Here is a 22,565-nt window from a genome sequence, read left to right on the forward strand (position 1 = left end):
TCACAGAAGCAGAGAATTCGGTATAGTTATGCATTAAGTCTTTAAGGTTGTTTAAGAAGTTTACACACAAAAAATGCTTTTCAAACATATGGAAACATGCTAGGAACTGATAGGGAAATGTAATTTTTGTTTTGCATATAAAAACGAGTGAACACATTTTCAATAACCATACAAAACCATGTTTTCACACATATAAAATCCTACGGAAAATATATAATTACCATGATTTTTAAATGCATGTTTTTTTCATGAATGACCAGCCATAATTCAAGTCTTGAACATATGTTATTAGTGTTGGTCCTAAACATGTGTACACATGACAAACATGTTATTTGCATTAATCCTAAACATGTGTACACATGACAAACATATGTTAATTTGCGTTGCTCCTAAACATGTGTACACATGACGAACAGATGTTTTTCAAGTGTTTTATGAATTTTTTTTGTCCTAAGTAATTTACAATATCTCTATAAAGTGTTCTATCTCTACTGTCTATTTTCATTTCATCAACAAAGCTATAAGAATATTTACTTTGCTAGCTCCTGGAAGTAAATTCAACTTAACATAGGGGTCTGACAGTCCATTGGAATCCATGGCTTTTACCTCCTGAAAAAAAGTTAAAATCAGTATCTTAAAAAGAAAAAGGCACATGAATAAATTTGTCAAATAGAGTTTTTTTCTGATAATTGTGCTCATGCTCTGTATCCATATAGAGATAAATGTGTCTTTCAGATGGAGTCAAGAATATTCAAGGAAGTGGGTGGCACATGCCAATTTTCGCTTTAAAAAATGCATCCATAAGAGATTAAAAACACATGTTTTCTAAAGACTAAATGTTTGTTTGAAAATAAGTGAAATGTAAAGAGTGAAATAAAGTACATAAAAAACAAGAAACTTTAAGTGAATTTTCATAATGATTTAACTCTTCCTTGACAGGTCATTTAACACAGGTTTGACTGTATTTCTATTTACCCTTGCCCTCACAACAGTACAGTGTAAGGCATTGTTATTGGAATCATACAGCAGTGAGAATTCTAAAGCACCAAGGGAAACTGAAAAATACAAAACAAAATCACAATATATCTTGCAATTTCAAAGTGTAAATTTTCCTAAAGATGAGCAATAAACATACATGGGCAACACCTTTAAAGATCATCTTTAAATCAATTTCACGAGACAACATTTGACAGTAAATCTTTATTGGCCCAGTTACCTATCTTCATGAATGTCAAAAGAGAAGGTTGACGGTTGAAGTTTCTTTAAAGAGTCAAGGTTACCAACCTCAATCACTGTTAGGAAATGAAAGTTGACTGTAAAGGTCATTGTAAAGAGTCAAGGTTATCTAACTCAATCTCTGTCAGGAGATGGTTGATTGTCAAGGTCATTGTAAAAGTGTCAAGGTTACCTACCTCCATCACTGTCAGGAGATGAAGGTTGATTGTCAAGTTCATCTTCGGGATGATGACTGTATTTATTGAAGGCATTATCTATGTCACCATCTTCCTCTTTCTTTTTCTTTACAGGTAAGGGTAAATCCCGAGGATGATGGGAGGAAAATCCAGATCTGTTGTGGTCTGAAAATATCTCTTGTTTCAACTTGATTGTATTGATAGTTTTTCTGCATGTGGTATATGGACTTGATATGAATTAAATATTAAAAAAAAACATGCATTGCTAAGCAGTTAATTTTAAGAAAAATTTCTTTAAAGCTGTTATGAAGACAGCAGAGGAAATACATGTGTAAGTGGCTTAAAATTATTTGCATGCAAAAATTTAGTAAGCAAAATTAGCACAGTTCTCTTAATCCAGGCTTAAATGGTAGAATCTTTGGCATTTTTTCAAATGAAATCACACAGGTTTTTTTTTTCTTATCAAGACAGTTAAGTACACAAAATGATACAAATGGGGATAAAATCCATCAAAATCCTTATTTATCCTAAGACAAGTGTGAAACTATACAGTTTACACAGTTGGTTGTAAAATAGTAAAAATGGGTGACATACCTCATTAAATCTGTCATTTTTTTTCTTGAATTCTTTTGAAGTTTTTAGCATTTTCTTCCAACATGTAAAACTATTTCTGAGTGAAAATTTTTTGCTCAGACATTTGTTGGTAAAAAATCTTTAATGTTGATGTTTAAAAAAAATTATTTTAGAGGAATCAATATATAAACACACAAATGATGACTATGTGCATAAAGTAAACATACAATAGGTGACATCAGGATTATAAAAAAAATGAATATTTAAATTCCTGAAGGCTCATTAAAACTGAATCCTTTCCTTGTTTACATCTCCTACTTTCAGTTCTTTCTTTACAATACAAAACTAAATTGTATATAAATGAAAGCATTTTAAAATGGAGGCAGAGGCAGAATAAGAAAGATTGAAAAAAATTTTCATTGGTCACTGCTATATACCCTGTTTATTTAACCTCCACCAAGGAGAGTATGTTGTATGTGTGTCTATGTGTATGTTGTATGTGTACACTGTTATGAAGATTTTAACTTTCTCTGTGTAGCACATGATCTATGAAACACTCTGTATAGTACATGATCTATGACCTGTTTATGCCAGATTTACTTTGACAATCCATATTTAGTAGTGCTTATTGAAAATGAGCTGTTAAATCCTGATTTGAGATTTGTAACATAGATACTATGCATACCTGTTAACCTATGGAACAGCTCATATGGGAGATTGTTCCCCATTGACATTTCATATAAGATTTCAAAAGTATTTTTCACAGAAAATATAGAAATTTTAACCAAAATCTCCAACAAATCATACATTTTTATGTGGGATTTTTTCATTAATTTTTTGAAAGTCTCCCCCTAATGTGGGACGGTTAACAGGCATGACTATAGAGAATTTGCAGTAAAAATTCTTAAAAACTACAGAGAATCTCAGATATAAACTTAGTAAAAGCTGCATTGATTTTATTATTTTTATCCATCAAGTTGGAGCATCAAACAACTACAATCTTCTTTTTAATAAAAGTCTTCATATGAAATAACCTCTGAAACTCGACTTATTCAATTTCACTTAAAAAGTAGCATATTGAAACTATAAGAGTCTCATACTATTACACAGAACTATAGATGAACAGACAGACAGACATGACAAAACATATTTATCCAATAAATGTGCCAGGGCAATTGCATATACATAAAATATAGATCCTCCTTCAGTAATAACTGGTTTACATTATTTCTTAATTCAAGCTGTTAAACATGCATGAAGATTTACAATAGAGACTGGAAAAATAGTATCAGGCTGAAGGAAGTTTCTCCCATGAAATCTGTAGAAAAGTTGAAAATAAACAAGAGGCTCCCAAGAGCCTGAATTGCTCACCTTTTCCTTTCAAGGGCAATAACTGTAACAAGGAATTGTCCAACAAATTTGACTCATGAAGACTTTGGTAGGACTTTTCATAAGGATCATTTCATCAACTGAAAGTTTCTTTCTATCTATTATTTTTTTCAAGATATAAGCTCAAAACTGCTAATGCCCTCATTTTTTGCCTTTCAAAGACAATAACTCTAACAAGGAGTTGTCTCCAACTATGATCCTTTGCAGCCCTTATCATAAGGATCATTTCAGCAATCAAACGTTTCTTAATATCTACTATAGTTTTCTAGATATTGGCTGAAAACTGTTAAAAACCTCATTTTTCACCTTTCAGAGGCAATAACTCTAACAAGGATTTGTCTGACAACTTTGATCCTTTCAAACTTTTGTAGGCCTTATGATAAGGATCATCTTGGCAATTGAAAGAATTTGGCTTAACCTAACGGTTTTGGAAATGTGAGAGAAAAACTTCTGACTGACCCCTTTATCCTATTTTCAGTAACAGCTGCCATGTTTTCCACAGATAAAAAATTCCCACATCAGATCTACATAGAATACCTTAAGGGATATTCATACTAAGTTTAGTTATTATTGGTCTTGTAATTTCAAAGGAGAAGATTTTTGTAAGAATTAACATTAAAAATAGCAAAAAGAATTTGGCTAAACATTACAATTTTGGAGATACATGTATATGCAAAAAACTACTGTCTGATCCCTATATTATATTTTTAGTAATAGCAGCCATAATTTTCAATGGATCAAAAAATCCCCACATAAGTTCTGTGCAGGATACCCCAAGGAACTGTCATACAAAGTTTGGTTCCAATTGGTCAAGTAGTGTCAGAAGAGAAGAGTTTTGAAAAATTTATAACGATGACTGACAACAATGGACACCAAATGATGGCAATAGCTCACATGGCCTTCCACCAGGTGAGCTTAAATTGCCAAAAACCTCCTGTAAAATTCAATCCCCACCCAGTAACTTAAAAGGCATTGGCATTTTTAGCCAACGAGTCAATGACAAAGTTTGGGAGAAATATGAATTATCACTTACCATGAGGTTTTGTATACTATATGTATATAGATGACTATGTAAGTAAATACACCAATATCTTTTAACAGTTTTATTCTATTTAATAATATGCATAAAATAATGCATAAATTTTAAAACAACTAGACGATTAGCTTATCAGATAACATTCAATAGAATCTAGAGTTTGATTAAAATTACATGTATATTCTACAAAAAAAATGTAAAATTAAAAACAAGTATTGCACAAGTAAAACAATAAATTAAAAATATAAAACAAAGCCTTAAAATATGCTATACAAAATCCACGATCTTTATGACATAAATAACTAACTCAATTAAAGTAATATGTCTTATTTTGAGCTTTATTCTCATAAATAGAATTGATGCTATTTGAAGTTTTGGCTGAAAAAATTGACTTAAAAATTCGCAAGTCTCTCTTCACTTTTTCCAAAAGTTAATAATAAAAACTTTTAATGATTCAAATACATTTGAATTCAAGCGGTCAATATTAAAGACTACTGTAGAGGAGTTTCTGATTGAAACATCCATTGTGAACTGTCCTTCATAAAGCATTAATATAAAGGATAAGTGTCATTAAGCCTCTATGATAGCTCAAAATTTATATATTGCTTCTTAATGACTTAGGTTAGTATTTTCCATTTTCTATAAATAATTGAGCCAAAAGAAGGTCTTCAGTGACCCTCCCCTTTCCTTTTTTGTCCAAAAAGTGAATAAAAATACTTCTATTACTATAATGAAATATGCATATATGATTTTGCATAATGCAAAAAGCTACTTAATTTGCATACATATTCTATGAAAAAGACTATAAATGGTCTAATACTATATACCGAAAAGTTAGTAAATAACTTTCATTTTGAATACTTCTTAAGAAAGTAGACCTAAGGTAAGGGACACAACTCTTAAAAATCATTGAAACGTTTGTATTCAACATTTCACATCAATCTCATGTAAGCATCCAATTAACTTGGATTCATTTTATTCTGATTCAAACAAAAGCTTGAGAGGCCAGGGAGAAATTGAATGATACAAACATATCACTGATTTCATGAGTTATGTCCCTTACCCTAGGTCTACCTCCTTAATATCACTATGAATTATGAAAGGGAAAGGATAAAATACTATATAACTGTACAAGGACTAATTAAATAAATAATTAGAGTCAAAAGGTTTCACTTTTTTGGTTATAAAAACCAATTTGTAATAAGCAAAAAAAAAAGTTCAAGTTTCAGTAAACATCTACATTTACACATGGAAAATTAAGTAGTTATATGAGATAAATTAATTTAAAGCTTTCTTTAATCATAAATAACTTGCAGGCTTTTAAAACCCTTAGTATCACATCAGTGTTGCCATTCAAAATGCTGTTCAAATAACATGCTCCTTCTGATCAATAGGGATGGTCACAAACACATCTAACAGGAACAAACCAACAATCAGCAGATAACAGGATCACATTGTTTACAAAATATGGATAAACAAACAAAACTTGAATATGTAAATAACATGTAAATTTATATTGTTCATTTCAGCTATTGTTTACATATATAAAGGAAATCCAAACAGCCAGGCACAGAAGCAACGGGAAAGATGATTGGTCAGAAGCTACAAAGGAGATGATTGATCAGTTCTAACCAGGCATGGAAGCTACAGAGGAGATGATTGGTCAGTGATATCTATAACGTGCACCATCTCTTTGCTGATTGGATGAGGAATAATGACGAGGAACAGAAGAGGTACCTGGTTAGAAAAGGAAAGAATTTGTGTTAGTTACAAGCCGATAAATGTCTCCATGCAGGTTAATGATGGGTAACAGGACAGTGTTTAACTTCAGCTGAATATTACTCCCCTTTTTGACAGTTTAACAAAAAAAAAGAAAACCTATTTTTCTTTAAAATATGAATATAAACTTCATACCTATTAACCCTCACACAATTAGAATCTCTCATATAAAAATGTAGAATTTATGCGAGGGTTTTGGTTAAAATGATTAAATTTTTTGTGGAAGATACTAAAAAATTGAATTTTTACCAAAAAAATTTGCATTTACTTTACAATCTTCCACATGTACCATTCCAAAGTTTAAAAGGAAGATTAACTTGTTGTTTCCACAGAATTTAAACATAATATCTGATATATCCTTGTAATGTAAGCTTAACTTATGTCATAAAATGTTGCTCAAAAAATTAACAAATCTTCAATACACCAGGAAACATTTAAGCCTTTATTTGGTGACTTCAGTTGTATTTTTTCAATTGAAAAGAAATTTTGTGTCATTTATTTTCTTCATAAGTTTCACAATTCAGATGAAATTGAAACACTGTTCTGTTGGCAGCAGATTATTCAAGCAGGGACTGTCAACATGCCACATGACAATAACAATTGTATAGAAGACATCGGGGGAGGGTTAGGGGGTAGGGGTTGTTCCTCAAGAAATTAAAGACTTACAAAAATATGTGTTGACTGACCACACCAGAAAAAAAGTGTTGAAAAATGTGAAAATATTGTATAAAAAAGTGTGCAGAGAGGTGCTTTTAGATTTTACTGTATAAAATGTCTGATTATTTTTACTTAGATAAAATAGTAAGTAAAAAGGTGCAGATTGAAAGAAATTTGAAATAAAGCCAAAAAAAATTTAATAAATGAACAAACAATTTAACATGGTACATGTGACATATACTATAATACTTCTAAATAGTTGCATATAAGTACATTCCAACCCATCACCAAGGGCCATAACTCCAGTAATCTACATATACATATATTTAATGCAAGGATATCATGAAGGACCAGCTAGCTATGTTATATTGCAGGCTCCATTAACCAAAATAGCAAAGTCTATAATGTTCTAAATACTGACCTCTCATGCTCTCGTTATCCGAGGAATCATGGAGATCATCGCCACGGCTACTCTCTGTAGCACTCATCTGACCAGCGTAATATGTACTGCTGGCATTACTTGGTCGACTATCCTTACTGTAGTACTGCCCACTTGTAGAACTCGCTAAACTTACATTGTCACTTTCTACAGGAAAAAAACGAAACATGAACTATACATCAAATCATTCTATTTTCTTCTTTGATTCTCAGCTCTTTGGTCCTTTAGAAAAATAGGAGGAATACAATAAACCCTCCTTCTTTAAGAAAGTCTCCCATATGGGAGACACAAATCTCCCTTTTTAACAAATTTCTACTCTTAGTAGAAATATTGCACACATTATGTTCTAAATGGCTTATTCAATTGATATAAATATAATGTTTATGTAACATATCATAATAATCATTGAGAAAAAATCAACAAATAATTCTTTTGTTAGGCTTATTATTCAAACTTTAATTAAAAATGCTTGGCCGATGAACCAGATCATCACAGATTTTATATCTTTGTCCTATCTTTGTACTTGGACTTCTAGAAAATTTTTCTTTTTTTCTCTTCGAAAAAAGTCGTCACGCTAAATCTCCCTCTTAGAAAAGCAGAAAAAGGGGAGATCTTGCTCTTTGAGCATTCAAAAGGTTAAATGGTATGTAAATCAGTAAATTTTGGAATCATCTAAAGAAAGCTTTTTTTTGGCAGTCTTACAATGGTGATCCTTAGTCAAAAATATCATTAAAAAATTTTGCTGCAGTTGTAATGGCAGACTTCAACTCAGCTTCAAATTTTCAGGTTTCAAGAAAACGCAGAAATTCAAATAGAAAGATTTCATCTGTGTACATGTATATGCAATGTACTTTTAAACCACCTGAAGTCTCCAATGATTTTGTGTTATTGGCACCTTTACTTATGTCTGTAATCCATGAATATACTGTTAACCAACTGATTTTCACAGATACTTAATTTTGTTTTACCATAACCGAGCAATCCTTATCATTTTGTAGCAATGCAGAGATCAAATAATGGTCATTTCAAAACAGAAGAGACTTCCTTCAGTGAAAGTATATTGCAGACCTGATTTAACGAGATCAACAAACAAAGTGGAAATTGGTAAAATTGGAAGTAAATATACAGTAAAACAAAATTAAAACAGTAAAATCTGGATTTGAACAAGTGAAATTCTGCTTTGAAATGGTCAAATCTGTAGATATTTGACATGCACATACCAGATTTCTCCTATTTCGCCTGTCTTCCAAAGACTCACACTTAATGAATACCAGTGTGTCTATAACTTTTTTATGAACTTTTAGAAATATTACCTGAGTCCCTCATTTTGCCCAATTTCTTCTTGCCAATACTAATCTCATCATCAGATTCACTGGATGACTCCTGCTCACTGCTTTCTCCATAACTTGCTGTAATAGACAAAAAATCAATGTATGATAAACCCTACTTCTCAAAAATCACCATGTGTTCATATTTTGTACCCAAAGTAATGAATTTCACACATTATTTAATTTCAGTGGCCATTTATTATCAAACAAATATACTGCAAACTGAATTGCACAATTTGATTTATTGCAGTTTAAATATGACCAGTAACATTTGAGAGTGGTTTAAACATCTTAATACCATGGCTTGTCCTGCCTCGACTCCATGTGTTATACTGCCGTGTTGTTCCTGGTCTGCTTTTAATTGAGCCTCTAACATCCTGTCCAAGCCTACTAGCAGTGTACTTAGCTGCTCCTGTTTTCTTTTCAGGTAAAACATACTTTGGAATGCCTTTAAAAAACCATGCCCCTGACCTCTTCCATACCTGAAGAACAGATGAAGAAAGATATAAAAGCTCCATTCAGGAGTTCAAAATAGTGATGGTCTGAGGTCTAGGACCCTCAATTTCAGACTTGATACCTTTGAAATTTTATTTACTTATAGATCCTGGACCTTTTCATTGACACACTAGTAAGAACTTATAGTTTTTTTTTCTCAAAGTGATCATTGATTTGAAACAAGGAAAGGTTCAGGACCTCCCACTCTTGAAGGAAAAGTTCAGAACCTCCCACTCTTGAAGGAAAAGTTCAGGACCTCCCACTCTTGAAGGAAAGTTTAGGACCTCCCACTCTTGAAGGAGAAGTTCAGGACCTCCCACTTCTGAAGGAAAATTTGAACCCAATCTATTTTATCAATCTCTTTACGATAACTAATAAACTGAAAGTCATATATGGAATAAAAGAACAGGATATTGATGTTCAAAACCTCTTTAATAAATTTTAATAAAACTTGAAACTCTTATTATTAATAGCACTGTTTTGAGAATCAAAGGGCAATCACAGTGCAAAAGTTGATTGTGCAGTGATCAAATTTGAAGTTTAAAAAGAGGACATTAAAACTAATCAAACTTTGATAAAAATCCTTTAATAAACAAACACACAAAGGTTCTTACAAGGTCAAACAAATCGACAAACACCAACCACAGTGACAAGTGGGGGTGGGGGGTGGGAGTCCTGACCATTATTCAGTATAAAATAATTTTTTTCTGTATGTGATTTATGTGGTTTCAACATGTAAAATTTGACATGTGTTATTGGACATTTCAGCACAATATGTGTTTTGGAAAGACATAAAACTAAAGCCATTTTTAAAGTATTAATCTGCAGCAATATCTGTTCATAAGCTGGTTTTTCCCAACCTATTTTTGGCACATATTATGTGATAGTTATATAAATACCTCTCGATTTTCACTACAAATTTTACAGAGCCATAGAGGCTGTTTGTTACTGTTATAGGTGTCTATACCACACTTTACACACACAGCCTGCAAACATATACATGTAACAATCAGTAAATCAGTGATTATCCTAGTGGGAGGTACGGGTCACAGTCTATAATTTTCAATTTGATGTTATATAAATTGAACCTTTATCTACTAGTAAAAGAGCAAACTGAAAAACATAAATACTACATTATACTGACTTCAAATTTTCTGCATGATATAAGATTGTTTTAACTTACGTTCTTTGGAAGTGTAACATTTGCCTAATATTATAGTCTAACCATTTAATTAACAGTAAGTGAACCACTTTAATTTCTTTTAATTGATGATTAACAAAAACTGTCATAGTGATTGTAGCTTTTAAGATAAGTTTACAAATTAATATTCAATAGCACTACATACACAAAAATATAAGGAAAATTGATGTGATGCTGCTTACAGATTTAGTCATCACAGAATGTCAGTGAAGCACCAAGGAGTCCAAACTCATCACCACACCTGGTGTTAGGCTACTTACAGATTTAGTCATCATAGAATGTTGGTGAAGCACCAAGGAGTCCAAACTAATATCACACTTGGTGTTATGCTACTTACAGATTTACAGTCATCACAGAATGTTGGTGAAGAACCAAGGAGTCCAAACTAATACCACACTTGGTGTTATGCTACTTACAGATTTACAGTCATCACAGAATGTTGGTGAAGCACCAAGGAGTCCAAACTAATATCACACTTGGTGTTATGCTACTTACAGATTTACAGTCATCACAGAATGTTGGTGAAGCACCAAGGAGTCCAAACTCATCACCACACCTGGTGTTAGGCTACTTACAGATTTAGTCATCACAGAATGTCAGTGAAGCACCAAGGAGTCCAAACTCATCACCACACCTGGTGTTAGGCTACTTACAGATTTAGTCATCATAGAATGTTGGTGAAGCACCAAGGAGTCCAAACTAATATCACACTTGGTGTTATGCTACTTACAGATTTACAGTCATCACAGAATGTTGGTGAAGCACCAAGGAGTCCAAACTAATATCACACTTGGTGTTATGCTACTTACAGATTTACAGTCATCACAAAATGTTGGTGAAGCGCCAAGGAGTCCAAACTCATCACCACACCTGGTGTTAGGCTACTTACAGATTTAGTCATCATAGAATGTTGGTGAAGCACCAAGGAGTCCAAACTAATATCACACTTGGTGTTATGCTACTTACAGATTTACAGTCATCACAGAATGTTGGTGAAGCACCAAGGAGTCCAAATTCATCACCACACCTGGTGTTAGGCTACTTACAGATTTAGTCATCACAGAATGTTGGTGAAGCACAAGGAGTCCAAACTCATCACCACACCTGGTGTTAGGCTACTTACAGATTTAATCATCATAGAATGTTGGTGAAGCACCAAGGAGTCCAAACTAATATCACACTTGGTGTTATGCTACTTACAGATTTACAGTCATCACAGAATGTTGGTGAAGCACCAAGGAGTCCAAACTCATCACCACACAGAATACACTGTGTTGTACCATTACCCATAGCATTCTTCTTCATATTGTCTAGCTTGTCTACAAGGCGCCTGTAATAGAAAGTATGTACAATTAGTACTAGGAGTAAGCTGGCTGAGTGAAATCACCAATGGTAACATACAAGTTTTATTACCTCCCTTTCATGACAACCAGTAATATGTTAACAATATGCTGTGATACGTTGTAAGGGAGCAACTATTTGTTGACTTGGAAAGGGAGGGGTTATTGGATAAAATTTTGTGTTCCGGATTTTATTCCTGTATATTGAATTTCTGACCTGAATTTTTTATTTTGTACTCTTGCCTGCTTTTTTAGTTCCTGATTAGTTTTTCTACTGACTTACATCCTACATTCTTATTTTACCAAACTGTTCTTCCAGGATATTTTTAATCATACACCACCATCCTGCCTTTCTTTATTTCAAATTTGATTATAACAAATTTAAACACAGATTTTTTATTAATCCAAACTTGATGCATAGAATACTCACTTGGAAGTAAGAAGCTACAGGGCACAATGACATTTACCTTATTCCATATTGTCCCTTACCCTATTCTTTCCTGCTCAGTTTGTTCTAGATATTCAGCCTTTGAGATAACATTCATGATATGGTCTTGTTCTTCCATGCTCAGTTGGTCCCCTTTGTTGAACTTGGTGAACTTTTCTGTGTGTACAGACCATCCAGTCCCCAGCCTTAAAAAACAAGCAAGATAGTGATATTTAATTAAGTACATGTACAAGTGTTTGTAAGAATCAGGCAAATTAGGAAAAATCTGAAACATGCATGTCAAATCCCCATCAATCTGATAATGTCATATCACTCAAGAATACTTTCTCTACTTGAAAAGACCATTATTTGATCACTGCATCACTGGCTTTGTGCAGAAATTTTTCAATAGAATCTTAGAAAAATGAGTTGTCTGCCCTTGAAATGTTCATTTTCAGTGCATTTCAATGAAACTGTAACTCAATGGTCCAGCAGAATATTGAATATTTTGTCTGTTTTCCTCGATTCTGATAGTACAAATAGTCAAATTACATTATGAAAATGGTTTTTCATACCATGTTTCTACCACTGCCTAATTCTTACAGGGACCGACACTTAATCATTTTCAGTTTATACTTCTGTTTTCGGATGATTTTGCATCGATTTTGTTGGTGAACTGACAAGTTCATTATTTAGGGTGAAAAAGTACATGTACTAAAGAATTTTTTTTTCTTTGCATCATCAAACACCATTCTTCAGAACAGCTAAGCAATTCAAGTAAGCAATTTACTAGATTATTAGTTTCTGAAGAATTCAATAACAAGATGCTTATATGGCTTTCATGAAAAATTGTCTTTAGAAGAAAAGATATATAACTAAAGACTGACGGTAAAATTCAGCTTCTCAGACACAATAAAAGGCTTTCTGCTCAAAACCTTTCAACACTCAACCATAAAAAAAAGCATATCCTCCCATTAATAAAATAAAACATGGAATTAGGTAGACATTCCGCCCTTAAAGATTTAAGAAGCCTGAAAATGAAATAGATTATCTCATCAATTCATGTTATTGAATCATTAATGGCTGCAAAATAAATTTCAATTTTCCAAATGGCATTCTACCAAATTAGATTCCAATCAATCTTGTTACAATCAGTGCTAACCATGCAGAATTAGCCTTTTTCACACAGCCACATAATTAAATTCCAGCAAGACAAGAGCCTGACCAAATACCAATCAATTTCAATCAAAAAACAACGTGCAGCAATCTTCCAAACATCAATCTAACGAGAAAACTTGATCTTGTTAGCGGAGATTGGTAACTCTATTATCGACACTAGATCTATGTGATGCCAAGAGACATAGTCCTTATGCATGGAAGCTGCTTTGGTGATTCTATTAATTATCCAATCTTCCTCACAGCAAACTGACATTAAATGCAGTGAATGACAGTAAGAAGAAATACAATATGCCATCCAAACGTTTCATAACTTCCTTTTTCTTGGCATTTTTCGTGCTTCAACTTACATACGAAGAAGCTATTTTTTTACTAATGATTTGTGATTGAAAATATTTCTTTTTCCTTTTATCAAAACTTGGTCTTTATTTTTAAAGCTAACACTCAAATTTACTTACGTTAAAAGCAGTGTAAAAGAGTCTTTAAAATCAGCAGAAGCTGAATGCTTTGGCAAATCCCATCCTTCAGATTAAAAAAAGTTTTAAAGTACATCTCCATCTTAGACTCAGGCAAAATGTTTTTAAGGTGACCAAAAAAAAAAACATGCACAGATTTTACTGCATTATATCCAAACATTTATTTATACCTAGTAACCTCCAGAAATAACCATCAAAGTGTTTGTAAAGTTTGCCTTTTGAAGGTATTGATTGGACAAATTTAGTAGAAATGCTGTACGAAAAAATGGTGAGCAAATTTTCCTGTCTTTTCTCTCAATGTAAGCAGTAAAAAATATCTGTCACATACACAAGAATAAATTAAAACACTTTTTAAATGTATTAAACATGTATAAGGTAAAAAGACTAAATTGAGAAAAATGATGCCTGATTCTTACAGAGAATTTCACTTAAAAATTTTAAAATGAGCCTAAAACTGATAAAGCACTATGAAATGCAGGAAAATTTTGTTCAAAGACCAACTGAATTCTATTTATCTTATAAATCTTATCACCACAATGGACACATCATGAATCTGCACCAAACATCAGGGTTTATAAATAATGTATCTGGCCCTTCATCAGTTAAATACCATCTGAGGCCATCAATTAAATAAGGTCTCTTTATTGACTTTTCAGTCTAGACACTAGTCATTTATCTTGGGTGAATACCATTTAGCAGCAAGAAATCTACTGACTTCATCAGTGATGACAGAAGAACAACTCAAGACAATTATATAACTACTGTACCAAGTTAGGTAATATGGGTTGGAAAATAGTTTTGTAAAGAAAGCTGCAGTCATTCACAAATTCTGAGGAGAACAAGGAATATGTACCTATAAAAAGGAAAGCATGATTTACCTCACAATTGATAGCATGACCACTGAAGATAAAATTCTGGAGGTCTTTGTGACAGTCTGGTGACCAACAGATTTCGTTAAAGCACTAATCCTTTATAAAAGTTGCTACCTATTAACTACCTATTAAAATCTTTTTGTGACAAAAATTTTGACGGAAGGGCAGACAAAAAGTTTCCAATATATTATCAAATTGGCTGCCCTTAAAAATGCATTGATTGCATTTGATGGATAAATATATTTATTCATGGTATATATTGAATCGAATACAAAATGTACATAGATTAAATTGTAAATGCTTTTCTGAATATAAAATTCCTTCTATTATTGTGTATTCAGATGCAAGCGATTATGTTAGTGATGCATTTTCTTGCCAGCTTGATAACAGTGTATTTCATAAAATGTGGACAGATACTGATAAGGTAATAGCTCAACATGGAGCGAGCTTAAAGCTGTACAATTATGTTTAGAAACTTTTAAAAAACAGTTTTCGGGAAAGTCAATTAAATGTTACACAGATAGTAAAAATTGTGAACTTATCATTCAGAATGGTAGCACAAAAAGTCATCCATATGCTTATTGTTTCTGAGTGCGTAGAAAAGGTATTAGCATTGATATACAGTGGATACCCAGAGAATTGAATGCAAAATGCAACGCAATCAGTAAAATTTTTGATTACGATGACTGGGGAGTGCCCCGAGATTTTTTCGAATTTGTCGATAGGTTATTTGGACCTCATTCTTTTGATCATTTTGCTAATTCTCAAAATTTTATTATTAAAAAATTCAATTCCAAATTTCACACTTCAGACACTTCTGGTGTGGATGTGTTTGCATTCAATTGGGCAGGTGAAAATAATTGGCTTGTTCCACCATTAAATTTTGTAAACAGAGAGATAAAATATTGTTTAGTGTGTGGAGTGTCAGGAACTTTAATTGTTCCTAAATGGGAGTCATCTCCCTTTTGGCCATTGAATTTTTACAGCAATTCTGTATGTATGCTGTATATATCTGATGTGTTAGAATTTCAAGATCCAAAGGACATTTATATTCATGGATCTGACAAGAATTCGTTGTTTGGATCAAAACGTTTTAAAAGTAGTGTTTTAGCGGTGCATATATTGGCACTAGATACATGTAATTGTAATAACTGAGATTATTGAATATATTGTGGTAATATATTATTCAGTGGTTTAAAATAAATATAGTTATTATAGCAATTTATTTCTTTTGGTATGTTGAAGTATTATAGCTTCTGTCATGTGAAAATTATATTTGATCAATAGTTTATAATAAGCTACGCCACTTGGCGTGTACGACCTACAGACCGTATTATGGTTATGCCCACTTGGATGTGAAGTCCGATATTGACATCCGATGTGTGAATATTAATGTCACTTAATTGCTACGGTTTGATTATTAATTAATTAATTAATTATTAATTTTACTTTGGTAGTGCCTACTTGGGCATGATAATTATCATGGTATATATTTATTAATCTTTATCACATATTATTACTCTATTTTTTTCACACGGGTATCTAATCCATTTTTTTTTCTCTATACATTTTTCAGGCTTATTTACAATTGGTAGATGGAAATTTATACAAGAAATAAGTGATAACCATTTGAAAGAATTGAGTAATAAACTCCCTTCAGTAATTTTGAATTCCAAGTCTGAAAATACTGTGAAAAAATATAAATATGATTTCCAAGCATGGTGTAAGTGGTGCAGTAGTTTTGATTCAGTAAAACCAGTACCCGCTACTGATATACATATAAGTCTATACATTATTTCTTTGATGCAAAGATTTTGTTCCGTATCTAAAATAGAAGAAGCTGTTTATTCTATATCTTGGCCACACGATATTTCAGGATTTACTGACCCCTGTAGTTCTTTTTTGGTTAAAAGCGTCGTTGAAGGAGCAAAGAGGCAGTTATCTTGACCTTGTAAGAAAAAGGATGTTATTACACCTTAAATTTTGTGTCAGTTTCTTCATAAGTTTGAACAATGACTAGTCTTTATGATGAACGTACAGTTACTATGTGTGTGATAGGATATGCCGGATTTCTAAGGTTTTCCGAAATTGTTGGTATTAGAGGTTGCAATATTCTATTCTTCGAATTGTATGTTTCTATCTTCATAGAGAAAAGTAAGATAGATAAATATAGAGAAGGTAGTTATGTAATTATAGCGAAATCTAACACCATCACATGTCCAGTTAAAATACTGCAAGATTATGTCAATTGTGCTGGTATAAATTTACATGAAGAAAAATACATTTTTCGTCAAATAAGTTATTGCAAAAGTACAGATTCTTTTAAACTTTGTAATGCGGGACACATTAGCTATACAAGAACAAGAGAAATTCTTCTTGAGAAATTGGAGATACTTGGATTAGATAAAAACAATTTTGAGTTACATTCATTAAGAGCAGGTGGTGCTACTGCTGCAGATAATGCTGGTGTCTCAGACAGACTTTTCAAAAAACATGATAGATGGAAAACCAATAAAGCCACAGATGGATATGTTCATGAAGTCTATTTTGTCAATCTCGATGAATTTAGGAATTTAAATAAAATTTCCTTCTTTATCTTTTCCCTTTCTTTGTTGGTCGAGGTGCAGCACTTGATGCTTGCAAGTGGCACCTCCAATATGAGAGTTTATTATTTAATTGATAAATATTTTATGTTCATTTGAGCAGAGCGAATTAGTACATAAATATGTTTCTGAATAAAATATATTTAATCGAATATTGGTTGTTGGTAAACATTGACACATGTGTGCTATAAATAGGTGATAAGATGTTTTGATTAGTTAAAACAAGCACCACTTTTTCGTGTCTGTTTGAATTGGAAAGTTATTGCAAGGTGCGAGGTTTCTATCATTCGAGCCATTGCAACTCACGTGTTCAGTCAAATTTTTTCTCTTGAAAATTATTATAATAATTTTTTTTTAATTACAGATGTTCTATCATTCCTACAATGAGGACAAGCTCAAATATAGACGAACTTGACTTCAACCACACATCATGTTTCACAGTCATTTTATTTTTGTAATAAAATGCAGCACTTGATGCTTGCAAGTGGCACCTCCAATATAAGAGTGTGTTATTTAATTGATAAATATTTTATGTTTGTTTGAGCAGAGCAAATTAGGACATACAGATACTCAATTGTCCATGCATATTTACATTAGCTAAGTTTCAGTAAGCTATCATACTACATGGTATAAACCATTATGACATTTCTATACATTTATCCAGCTCAATTATTCAGCCAGCCAATGATAATCAATACATGTAAACATAAAGCAATAATGTGGTAATTGTCATATAAACATTAGAACACTTCCATCATCATGTGATATCATGTCATTGTTTCTTCTATTTCATTGTCATAATTCAATATTGACTGATACTCTGAGGTTTCCATTTTTTATTTATTTTTAGTTCTACTGCCCCATTCTGTTATGGATATTTACAGCTTCAGATATTTGATCTGTCAATTTACTTCTGCATTACAATTTTCAAACAAGAGAAGTTTGGTCTAGTTATTTCAGATTCCCTCTTTTCCAAATTTTCAAAGACAAAAAGAGGCCTCACCAGTAAGAACAGTGTTTAAGTTCAACTTAGACAAGCTTATAAATATATAGCACTGATTTTAATCATATTTTTTTTTCTAATGTACAAGATTTATGGAATACAAAAAAACTAACAAATTTTTGCGAAGTTTCAAATTTTAATAAAATCCTTTTAGTGATTTTCAAATTAAAATGTGATGAAATTTGATTTCAAAATAGGGCTATTAGGGCTTCTAAATAGAAAATTCTTAATTTTAAGCATCTATTTGAAATAGTTTTCACAAAACACAGAATTGCATCCTAAAAATAATGACATCAATGCATGACAAATTCTAATTGTCTCGTCTCTGCTGAATTATTGAGCTCAAGTTTTCATTAATTCAGAAAATTTGATATTGGATCCTGTGGGTTTGGTGATAACAAGTTAGTAGAAATCAGATTTCCATATTCAATATGTTGAAATCCAAGTATCATGAGATGTCATGAAATCAGTGGCATTGTGATGTTAAGAAAGAGAAGAAACAAGGACCTGTTTTAAGACAAAATTTCCGAAACACATTTTTCTCTTCACATAGTATATCTGATGAAATTTAAAAAGAAGTAAAAATTGCCCTGTTGGACACCTTTAATGCCTTCAATTAAGTTTAGAATAGTTTCATCCAAAACAAATGAGCAGAAGTTTTTGATATAGTATAATGGTAATCACCTACAACCATACAGAGGTGCAGAAATCAAATAAGACTAATTCTCTTTAAAACTTATACTTTATTATAAATATTAAAACAATTCTAGTTGAAATAAGAATATTTTTCGAGAGTTTCTATGGTGTCTGGCTAAAATTGCTGTTATTCACTTGAAAAAAAAAAACTATTTATTTCCGTTTTCAACAATACTTACTTAGCTCTGAGTGCCAAGACTCTGTCGTTAGGACACACCCACTTGTCCATCTGACTTGAAGTTCCAAACTCTCCCATAAAGTCAATAAACCATGGAGGAAACTAGCCACTGTTACAGTCCAAAGGAGTTATCTACCCTGTCTGAAACATGACCTGAAAAATATGAAAAAAAAAACTAAAAGAGCTGATAATGGCCTTGTACTTGGGTAAATCTTTCTTCCTATGGAAGCCAGGCTTAATGCATTATGTGCTGTCATTGCAATTTAAAGCTGAAACACATATCCAGTAAATTTTCCCATACTTTTGCTGTTTTGAAAGTACATGTACATGTAACAAGTAGAGCATACTGCACTTAACAAAATTAATAAAGTACCAGTCTGAAAATAAATCCAGACACCTTCCACTATAAGCAGACACTCCATCAACTGAGCTAAAAGAGTACTCTAATTGCATAGCCATTTGAGCACAGTATTCACATTTTTTAGCAGTGAGAGGAATCTAACACTAAATGCATACACAACATAAATTTATGCAATTGAAATAAAAAAAAAACATAGGCTTACCAGATTAACTGATGTGAAAGAGTTGAAGGTCCATGTTTTTTTTCTATTATTATTACATGTATTTAACATTTAAAATTCTTCAACAAATGAAATCTTTGAATGCCACCACAAAGCTGATCCCAAGATGTGACTACACATACAAATGTTATGAAAATGTCAGAACTGTGAGGAAAAGTGAAAAAATCACATGCTGAGTCACTTTTCATGTTTTTAATCATCTGATAATTGTTAAAACAAGTACTCTTCAACAAAAGTCAATCAATATGTGAAATTAACAGCCCTATAACACGCACAACTTGTTTAAATGATAATTATATAGGAACTTGTAACAGATAAAACACTTATTGTCATAACTTTTACCAGCACAATGTTATATGACTGATTCCTATGGCAGATATTTTATGCATTTCAGGATGAGAAAGTTGACGAATCAAACAGAGTCCAAGTTGGATTATTATTGTGCTACATGTATATGTAGTTCATAGAAGCAAAAACCCACCGGTAGGCATGTACTCCATTTGGATGCATTATTCTGACTCCAATTGATTCAGTCATCACTCAATTCCCCAAATGTTGTAACTTGGCAGGAAAACAGTGACTTACCGGTACACTTGCTATAATGATCTCCAGTAATTTAGGAGCAAGCCATACAGCATAACAATGTTAATAAGCACATCGGTTTTACAAATTTTTAATGAAAATACTAGAAGGTGTTGATAAAGACAGGAGTTTTTGAAGAAAGTTGTATGAACTTTCTATGAAATATAAACCATGCGGACCTTACCATATTCTATACCTGTGCTAAAATACAGAGCTCTGAACAATTGATAGACTGAAGGTTTAGTTGATGAAAAGTTGGATGTCAGAATGACAACTAACAAGTTAATAACATACCTAACAAGAAATATGTGAGCTTACTAGTAATACCCCCACTTTCAATCAAGATATAAGGAAAATTAACAATGTCCTCGGTAAACAGAAAGTGGTTGTGGAAAATTTCCAAAATTGAATTCCATATGGCAAAAATATACCTACAGAATTCCAAGCTGCTGTTGAAAGTAGTTGCTGAGAAAAATGTCACAGAAAAAATTGTTACAGATGGAAACACAGACAAGGGTAAAACAGTATACAATGTACATGTACCTTTATCCTTGGAAGCAGGGGTATAATTATCGAGATCGGCACCATAGTGTTCCAATAACCTAAGAACACAGATATTTTATCTATCCTCTCTAATGAAATATTCACAATAAAGTAATTTCTATACCTACATGAAAGCCTCTGGCAAAGAATACCGTTTTATGTCCTTAACTTCAATAAAGTATAAATTCTGTTGAATTTGTCATGAACGATAATTTCACACCCAGTGGGTATGTAACAGATGAAAGTGATAACGTCACTGATTACACAGGTGATATAAACAATATGACATTTCACAGGTATACAGTGTTTATAAACATTTAAGTATTCAATTAGTACATAAAGGTAGACCATCTGGTTTTTAAAATGCAAAAAGTAACAATACTGAATCATTGACACAAAGAAGTAAAAAAGAAATACACAAGGCCTAAAGTGAAAATATATAGATCTATTTAAGTTTGCTGCTTCTTATACAACTGGCCATGACTAAACATTAGTACTATCTTTTTAAAAAAAGATACCCATTTAAAAGATAGCCGACGCAGTAAAATTTGTTCTTTTTACTTATAATTTTCTACATTTCATTAGGAAAAAAGACACGGTACGCAATTTCAGTTTTTCGATAGTTTTTTCGTCTGCCACTAAGTTAACAGTATTTGACCATTGATTGGAACAGAATCATTATCAGGTGACTTGTGTTTCCATGTAAGAGCGTCTTTAAGGTCATAGGGTAAAAAGTGAAACTATACCAACTGCATTGAAAAACAAATTAATATACATTTTAAAATATGATTTTGTTTGATTTTCTTCTCTAGTGATCATGATTTTTATGGGTTTTACTACAATTTCTTCCTACCTACTTGTCCTACAAACAAATCACTATTTTTGACCTAACATATACAAAATGAAAGAGCATTGCACTTGGGAAAGCAACAACACTGAAAGCAAACAAAAAAAGGCAACTATGTAAAAAGATATAAAGAAAGAAAAAAAAACTTAAGTAAGATATAGTTAGCTTCATAGAGACAGGAGTCCAGGTGAGATTTGTTATTATGAAACTAGTATGCTTTATACATACTTTCAGATCATTAACAAATATTTATCTCATGATTAATGTTAAAGTCTACCATGGCATTCTTATTTTTTACGGTATTCATATCCACATTTTTGTGCCCAAATTCTATACATTAAAGAGCATACTATATACATTTTAATTTTTGAAGAGTACTATTTTTTGCTATTTTCGTGGTGCACAGAAAACCATGAATCAAATAGTATCAGCGAAATTGATTTTCAATATATATAATACTAATTATTATTTTTTGAAACTGTGAAAACTGATACATGTGAAATGTTCTGCTGACCGAATACATGCAAAGTAGCAACCAGGAAAATTAATATGTTTACAATATTTTGCTGACATATACATGTAAATATACAGACAAATATCCTTAAAAAATCTTATCTATTAAAACAGTACAAAACATGATAAAAGCTATTTATATCAATTACAAAAAATAGTGTAACATGTTTCCAAGGTATTTTAAAGTACATTTCAGTTGACTGAACAGAAGAATTTAATTGAATACAATAATCATAGAACAGCTATAGAGGTGTGGCAGTACAGTCACTGAATGATTTTAGACTCCAATTCTTTATTATATCTTTAATAGTATTTAAGCCAATTTTTTCTGACGTCAAGGAAGTGTTTGTTAACTCAAACTTTCCTACCTTTTGAAATGGCTTTATGTAATAACTCTAATTAAGCTAGAGAAGGGTGTC

General features: G+C 32.0%; 1 protein-coding gene across 7 annotated transcripts in view; it reads right to left on the minus strand.

Moving 5' to 3' along the window:
- The window catches only part of LOC148606435 (rabphilin-3A-like), a 54,278-nt gene that overhangs the window by 15,409 nt on the left and 16,304 nt on the right, over positions 1-22,565 (minus strand). For 5 of the 7 annotated variants that reach the window (XM_088544120.1, XM_088544121.1, XM_088544124.1 and 2 more), the window contains exons 2-11: positions 19,082-19,233; positions 12,139-12,282; positions 11,510-11,639; positions 10,008-10,094; positions 8,912-9,095; positions 8,599-8,694; positions 7,268-7,432; positions 1,413-1,577; positions 976-1,055; positions 535-609 (exon numbers count right to left, since the gene is read on the minus strand). In XM_088544120.1, the coding sequence (XP_088400246.1) occupies positions 535-609; positions 976-1,055; positions 1,413-1,577; positions 7,268-7,432; positions 8,599-8,694; positions 8,912-9,095; positions 10,008-10,094; positions 11,510-11,639; positions 12,139-12,282; positions 19,082-19,158 (1,203 nt within the window). In that variant the 5' untranslated portion in view covers positions 19,159-19,233. Of the gene's footprint in view, positions 1-534; positions 610-975; positions 1,056-1,412; positions 1,578-7,267; positions 7,433-8,598; positions 8,695-8,911; positions 9,096-10,007; positions 10,095-11,509; positions 11,640-12,138; positions 12,283-19,081; positions 19,234-19,643; positions 19,772-20,914; positions 20,939-22,565 lie in introns of those variants that run through there. The other 2 variants (XM_088544126.1, XM_088544125.1) reach the window with 2 other exon arrangements.

Source organism: Perna viridis, chromosome 9 (genome assembly GCF_037379345.1).
Source record: "Perna viridis isolate PV_CMFRI_1.1 ecotype Kerala chromosome 9, ASM3737934v1, whole genome shotgun sequence".
In the NCBI taxonomy this organism is placed as follows: domain Eukaryota; kingdom Metazoa; phylum Mollusca; class Bivalvia; order Mytilida; family Mytilidae; genus Perna; species Perna viridis.